The sequence below is a fragment of the Neoarius graeffei genome, chromosome 11 (genome assembly GCF_027579695.1).
Source record: "Neoarius graeffei isolate fNeoGra1 chromosome 11, fNeoGra1.pri, whole genome shotgun sequence".
NCBI classification, from domain to species: Eukaryota; Metazoa; Chordata; class Actinopteri; order Siluriformes; family Ariidae; genus Neoarius; species Neoarius graeffei.
Genome location: NC_083579.1, coordinates 948,688 through 956,687, shown reverse-complemented (window position 1 = coordinate 956,687; position 8,000 = coordinate 948,688). Strand labels below are relative to the sequence as shown.

Sequence of the window (8,000 nt, the reverse complement as noted above, 5' to 3'; positions counted from 1 at the left end):
ACCCCGTCGACGCGAGGAGGTGCCAGAATGCCTGACGATCTTCCTGTTGCGCCAGCAGCAGGGCCTCGAACCTTTGCTCTTGCTCCTTTTGGAGGGTGACCAGCGCCTGGTGCTGGCTCTGTTGGGCCGTGGCGAGGGCGTGGATCAGGTCCGCGAAGGGGGAGGACTCCATGGGGCTGTTCTCGTCTGTGCTCCGCTCCCAGGTTTCAGCACCGCTGTAGAACTTTGAGCAGGTGGGTGGAGCACAGAAGTATGGCAGGCCAGAACTGAGTTTCCAAAAAAACTTTCATTTTGCACTTTTCAGTGTTTTTATAATCTCCCAGCCACACATACACGCACACACACATAAGTCATCTGGTTGGGGAGAGAGCTCCCTTCCTCTGCTGTCTCTCTCTCCTTATATAGGGTGCGTCACTGGGACAGACACACAAACACAGGTTAACTGACATCAGGTGCAGTGATTCTGCCACTTACCTTCCCTGACTCCGCCCTCTGTTCACAGACTGACGCTTGACCACGCCCCCGCTGCCACAATATTTTTTAAATCTGTTTATGTGGCCCATCTGTCGTACACGCCCCTGTGAATGAGCCGTTACTTTAGAAACGATAATGTATTAGAGCGAGTGCATTAATATAAACCTGCACCACTGTCAGAGCTGCTGTTAGAGATAATTAATCAACAGCTTCTGACCAATCAGAGTCCAGATTTCAACAGCGCTGGGGTATAATCTTATTTTTTTCATGTGCTTGCAGATTCCTCTGTCCACGCCCATGGCTCATTTGATGAAATTGTTCATTCTTGTCCTCCTTGTCTTCTTTGTCTTTGTTTCATCCACTGAAGTGAAAAAGAGGATGAAGATGAAGCAGCTGGTCCATGAGGACAAAACCCAGAGCTCGGGAGAGCTGGGCACTAAAAATGGTGATCACTGCACTTGGGAAACACGAGAGGGCAAAAACAACATGGTGCTCCATCTCAAATGCTCCACCCACTCTAAGGAGGCGGGACTTGAGTCCAACAATTATGAGTGCCAGTTTATGGGAAATCCGTACGAATGCCCCACCTACAGAGACAAACAGACTCAATACTGGAAACAGGTTTTAGGGAAGCTGAAAAAGCGACTGAGTGTCTGCGAAGGAGGAAAAGTGCTGAAGGCCACAATGTGCCGAAACGCTCCAAGCTCCGCCCACATGAAGCTGGTGAGGGAAAAGATGACAAGCAGAAAGGAAGGAGAGAAGGAGGTGAAGAAAGATGAGGAAATGATGACGGGTGATGAAGGGATGTCGGACGGAGTAGCAGAAGCGGAGAGCTACTGTGCGGAAGGATGGGATCCCCTCTGCCACTTCCTCACCAAGCTTCTGTAAAAATAACGCTCTGGGAAAATAAATGTGACACTATAATTCACTTTAAATACTTTTACTCACACTGACACATCACCGTGTAGCGTGTTTACACAATCAGAGTTCACTGCTATGAGGAAAACAAGCAGCTCCAAGCTGCTGAGGAAAAACTAGCACTAAAGATTAGCATTAAAGTGGAGTTTAGGATTAGCAAGAAATGTTCGTTCTCTCTTTTTAATAATGCTGATAAAAAACTCCCTCCTTCCTGGATGTTGTTGTGTGCTCTTTTAATTTCATGTTGTGTATTCGACAGAAACTAGCCTCTGTCCTAAATGCAAGTCATGCTTAATTAGCCTTCTTCCTTGCCATTCTAAGAGAATGCTAGCACACAGAGCCCAGTCCACCAAACATCCTGATAATCAAATGTGTTGAAGTTATTCTCATTTGTGATCATGCTTTTACCCATAATGCACCAGAAACATGCAAAACGCTCGCTAAGTTTACTTCAAGAGAGCGGATGAGATCATGAGTTTAGCATCCTAGTGTCTTCTATCAGGATTTTGCTAAGGGTACTGATTTATATATTGCGCTAATCACGCAGGCTAATCGCTAATTAGCATATTAGCTAAGAGACTACATTAGCACAAAGTGAAAAAAGCTTTTTTAGCGCTCTTTTGTTTGAATTAATTTTAAAAGTAGATTTTTAGGCACACACCAGCATTTAGAATGCAGCGCTAAGCTAACATCTTTGGAACAGGAAGTTAGAATGCTATGCAATCATATAATTAGCATAGCCTAGCATAGCTGGCTTAGTATTACTGCTGTTATTTCTTTATATCTGTAGTTTTGAATAAATGATTTATTTCAGCTTTGTAAATCTTTTCTAATCGTCAATAAACTCAGTGCTTGTGTTTAAGCTGAGACGTTCCACTCCTTTATTTTGTTTCATTTTGTTTTTGCTGAATTTTATGCTTATTTTTTAGTGTTTCTTTCCTCTACACATCATTCTTCTTTCTTGTGAATCCTTTTTTCCTCTATCTATTGTTTTCATCTTTCTAGCTTTACCTGTTTTTAAAACAGATTTTTAAAAAGCTCTTTTCGATCCTCTATTCATCATTCTTCTTCCTTTCTATTAGCTGTTTCTTTCCTTTATTTATCATTTCTTTCTTTATTTATTTTTGTCCATCTCCTTTCCTTCATTCTTTCATTATCTATTTCTTTCTTGCTTGCTGAATTGTCTAAAAAGGATTTGAATCGTTTTATGAAATGCGCTGCTGAATGTTATTTTGTTCATCAGAAGAGCGATAAAGAGTTCATGAAACAGTTTCAGCTGTAATTAACAGAGTAAAGCGAGAGCAGAGAAAAATATTTGTCTGGTTTAAAGAAAATGGCAGTGAGTCGTTTGGGAGCTGAAAGAGTCGATTCTTCTTATATTTATATGATATTTAAATGTGAAGTGAGAGTCTTAAATGAACAGAAATTCTGTGTTCTAAGCAAAATATGGCTAAAGTCAGGGTTCTCTCTATGGAGAGGTAGAGGGTGTGGCCTGGCTGTTGTATACAGGAATACTCTGAAAACTTTGACCTTTAACCTCCACAGTGTTCTGTCCATTGAATATCTTGCACTGAAAATTCCTGGCCCTAAACCTCTAACTGTTCTTCTCATCGACCATCCACCCAAACTCCTCCCCAGCTTTTTCTCAGATCTGACCGAGTTTCTCATGTTAATCAGTCGCTCTAATTCTTCTGGACTATTATTAGGTGATTTTAATATCCATGGTGACACTGACTCTGCTACTGTAAGGGGATTTAAAGCTCTTTTGGAATGTTTAACATTAGGCAGCATGTTGACTTCCCCACTCATGTCCGTGGTCATACCCAGATCTAGTACCTCTGGGCCTGATGTCTCTGTCTGTGAGTCTCTGATCACTACCTCATTACCTTTGCCAACTGTGTTGGAGGAGGTTGTGTATTTGCCTCTTGTTTATTTGTTTGTCCGTCTGTCCATCTGTCTGTCTGTTCCCAGTGTAACTCAGAAAGTAGTTAACGGAATTTGATGAAATGTTGAGGAAAGGTGATCCATAGGCTGAGGAACAATTGATTACATTTTGATGCAGATCTGGATATGTATGTGGATCCAGGATTTTTTTTTTGTCTGTTCCAAACAACTCAAAAAGAAGTGAACAGATTTGGACGAAATTTGGTGGACAACTTTAGTATTGTCCTCTTATAGAGTACATGGTTCTACAACCCCAATTCCAAAAAAGTTAGGACACTGTATAAAACATAAATAAAAACAGAATGTGAAGATTTTCAAATCATTGAAACCCAATATTTAATTGAAAATAGTACAAAGGCAACATATTGAATGTTGAAACTGAGAAATTTTATTGATTTTTGAAAAATATATGCTCATTCTGAATTTGATGTCAGCAACACAGTTTAGAAAAGTTGTGACAGAGGCAACAAAAGACTGAAAAAGTTGTGTAATGCTAAAAAAACTAATTTGGTTAATTGTCAACAGGCCAGTAAGATGATTGGGTATAAAAAGAGCATCCCAGAGAGGCGGAGTCTCTCAGAAGTAAAGATGGGGCGGGGTTCACTGCTCTGTGAAAGGCTGCATGGGCAAACAGTGCAACAATTTAAGAATAACGTTCCTCAATGTAAAACTGCAAAGAATTTGGGGATCACATCATCTATGGTCCATAATGTCATTAAAAGGTTCAGAGAATCTGGAGAAATCTCTGTATGCAAGAGACAAGGCTGAAAACTGACATTGGATGCCTGTGATCTTCAGGCCCTCAGGAGACACTGCATTAAAAGCAGACACGTGTCTGTAGTGGAAATCACTGCATGGGCTCAGGAACACTTCAGAAAACCATCGTCTGTGAAAACACTTCATTACTGCATCCACAAATGCAAGTTAAAACCAGATATAAACAATATCCAGAAACCCCGCCCCCTTCTCTGGGCCCGAGCTCTTTTACAATGGACTGAGGTGAAGTGGAAAACTGTCCCGAGGTCTGACGAATCAAAAGTAGAAATTCTTCTTAGAAATCATGGACCCCACGTCCTCCAGGCTAAAGAGGAGAGGGACCATCCAGCTTGTTATCAGTGCACAGTTCAAAAGCAGCATCTGTGAGGGTATGAGGGGGCATTAATGCACATGACATGGGTAGCTTGTACATCTGGGAAGGCATCATTAATGCTGAATGATATAAACATGTTTCAGAGCAATATGCTGCCATCCAGACAAACTCTTGTTCAGGGAAGGCCTTCCTTCTTTCCACAAGACAACATTAAACCGCTTTCTGCACATATTAAAACTACATGGCTCCGTAATAAGAGTCTGGGTGCTAAACTGGCCTGCTACAGTCCAGACCTGTCTCCCATTTAAAACATTTGGCATGTTACAAAGTGCAAAATACGACAAAGGAGACCCCGAACTATTGAGCAACTGAAATTGTATATCAGGAAAGAATGTGACAACATTTCTCTTTCAAAACTACAGCAGTTGGTCTCCTCAGTTCCCAAACATTTACAGAGTGTTGATAAAAGTAGAGGTGATGCAACACAGTGGTAAACACACCCCGTCCCAACTTTTCTGAAACGTGTTGCTGACATCAAATTCATAATGAGAATATATTTTTTCAAAAATTTAAACAATAAAATTTCTCAGTTTCAGTGTTTGATATGTTGTCTTTGGACTATTTTCAATTAAATATAGGGTTTCCATGATTTGTAAATTATCACATTCTGTTTTTATTTACAGTTTACACAGCATCCCAATTTTTTTGGAATTGGGGTTGTAGTTCTAATCTGCTTTTCCTTACCAGACACGATACATAAACAAGATAAAACTAAAATCACCTCTCATAATCTCAACTCCATTGATCCTAATACTTTTTCGTCTGCCCTCTCTGCCTCCTCTCTCTCCGCAGTGCTTGATTTATCCTCCCCTCTGAGATTCTCACTGTGTACTACTCTTCCATCTCTTCAGTTTTAAGTTTGCTTGCTCCTCAGAAGGTTCGGTTTGTGCCTTCTTCTCGTTCCTCCCCTGGTTCACTCCAGAGCTCTGGATAATGTACACAGCGGGTTGGTGTCTGGAGAGGCTTTACAAAAGAACTGGTCTTATTGTCCAATCACAAGCTTAATCTGGTCACATTCACAAATACAAAGCAAACTTAAATGCTGCGTATCTATCTTACTTGTCCTAGATTGCTTTTTTCTATTATTAAGAAGATTATTCAGCCCTCTGTTACTGGTCTGAGTGGTTCTGCAGAACTATGGGATTCTTTCCTACAGTTTTTTCATGATAACATCATCTCCATTTACAACTGTTTCTCTAATACGGTCTCTTCCTGTCCTGAAATTCCTGAAGAACGCTCTCTACGCTTGCTATTGTCTTTTCCTCTCTCCACTCCTCTGTCTGTTGCTGAGTTAATTAAAAACTCAGACTCCTCTTCCTGTCAGTTAGACCCTGCTCCTTCCCTCTCATAAAAAACCTGACGTTCATTATTGCTGAGCCCATCCCTCATCTGATTAACACATCCCTTATCTCTGGTATTGTCCCACTTGATTTATAAACTGTGGCAGTCACGCCAGTACTAAAAAATCCTGGTCTCGATCTATCTGATTTCAGTAACTCTAGACTGATCTCTAATCTACCACACACTGTAAAACTTCTTAAAAGGGTTGTTGCCACACAACTACAGTTCCATCTTGCCACTAATAATCTTTATGAACTATTTCAGTCTGATTTTTGCTCTTCTCACAGGACCCAGTCTGCACTTCTTATGACCTTGTCTCCTCTGCTGATGCTGGGGCTCTGAATATCCTCCTTCTTCTGGACCTTAGCTGTGCTTTTGATACTGTATATGTCATGAGCTGCTTGTCTCCTGTCTCTCTGCTCTTGGTATTTCTGGGTCTGTCTTTTCCTGGTTAAAATCTTCTCTTCCAGATAGACAGCAGTTTATTTCCATTGTAAAGTACAAGTCCTCTATGGCATCCATCAGTTGTGGTGTCCCACAGGGTTCTGTCTCGGGTCCTCTTCTGTTCATTATCTATACGCTACCTCTGGGCCAAATTATTTGCCATCATGACTTGAATTTTCACTGATATGCAGATTTACATCAGCTGCAGGCCTCCTACATCTGACGTGACCTGCTCTCTCTAAAGCTATGGATGAATGCTAACTTTTAAAAATTTAATGTTGGTAAAACGGATCTTCTTCTGATTGGTTCCAAATCAATCACCTCTTCCAGTAGTAGTTTTAATCTGGTCATTGATAGCTCTGTCATTAAACCTTCACCCACTGTACCTAACCTCGGTGTTATCATTGATTATGCTCTCTCTTTTTAAAAAATCACATAAAAACTCTGTTTAAAACGGACTTTTTCATCTCCGCAACATCGCATGTCTCCGCTCTACTCTCACCACCAAGGACGCTGAAACACTCACCCATGCTTTTATTACATTATGATTAGATTATTGTAATCCTCTGTTCATTGGTCTTCCAGCCAAGTCCATTGCCCTTGTAATGGAAACTTCTAATGAACACTTCAGAACGCTTAGCAGTTGTCTTTTCAGTTATTTATTATAATAGAGTATATAAAACAGATATATAAAATAGGAAAGGAAAGAGGAAGAAGAGAGAAGAAGAAGAAGACACCACTTCAATGATGCCGAGAGTACGCGCACTCTGAGTTATGTTTTAGTGGCTGTTATCTATTATACTCTAAAGGCATTCGCTTACTGCTCACGTCTTCACGTGATTGGCTCAAGATTTTCTATGAAACTTTGTTAAAGCGTGCACCTGGCATGCTCTGGTATGTGCAGGCGGATGCGTAGTTATGGAGAACTCAGGCACCCTGCTTATCACCACCAAGGCCACAGAAAGGCGATTACAACATGGGAAAAACAACTTTCTCAGTACACTAGGCCACTTGAGCTCAACACACAGAAACACAGAGAATAGGAATGTTCATCCACTAAATTTCCCTCACACTCTTCCAGCCAAGTCCATTGCTCAGCCTCAATATGTTCAAACCTGTTTGTGTGTGTGTGTGTGTGTGTTCTGTTTTCTTTGACCTATGTAAAGCGACCTTGAGTTTGAGAAAGGCACTATGTAAATTATTATTATTATTATTATTATTATTATTATTATTATTATTGTTGCTGTTGTTAAACCTCTGCAGCCAGAGTCCTCACCCACACCAAACACTCAGCACACATCAGACCATCCTCCAGAACCTCCAGAACCTCTACTGGCTCCTTGTTCTGTATCACATTCACTATAAAATTATTCTGTTCACATTTAAAGCACTCCATGGCGATGCTCCTAAATATCGAATGGAATTACTTCAGCCTTACTCTCCCATTCACAGTCTCAGATCTTCATCTTCTGGTCTGTTGTTTGTCCCTAAATGTAAACTATCCACCATGGGTTCCAGGGTATTTAGGGTCACAGCCACCAAGCTGTAGAATTCTCTCCCTCAGTGTCCTTGGGATTGTACATCTCTCCCCCAATTCAAAACTCAACTTAAGTCTCCTCTCTCTCTCTCTCGATCACTGACTGTTCAGTCTTTTTCCATGCTTTGAACTCGTCTGCTGTCTTTATGCTCATGTTAATTGTCATTTTTGTTGATTTCCTTTTCTGTCTCT

The 8,000-nt window shown here is 40.9% G+C and overlaps 1 protein-coding gene across 1 annotated transcript; it reads left to right on the top strand.

The window, feature by feature from the left end:
- The first annotated feature begins 771 nt into the window (after nt 1-771).
- On the top strand, nt 772-1,362 carry fgfbp3 (fibroblast growth factor binding protein 3). Its single transcript, XM_060932849.1, has one exon. The coding sequence runs from the start codon at nt 772-774 to the stop codon at nt 1,360-1,362; it is 591 nt and encodes a 196-aa protein (XP_060788832.1).
- Nucleotides 1,363-8,000: the final 6,638 nt, after the last annotated feature.

What these genes read in the sequence shown, in the direction of transcription:
- fgfbp3 (XM_060932849.1), top strand. Translation starts at nt 772, where the DNA reads ATGGCTCATTTGATGAAATTGTTCATTCTTGTCCTCCTTGTCTTCTTT.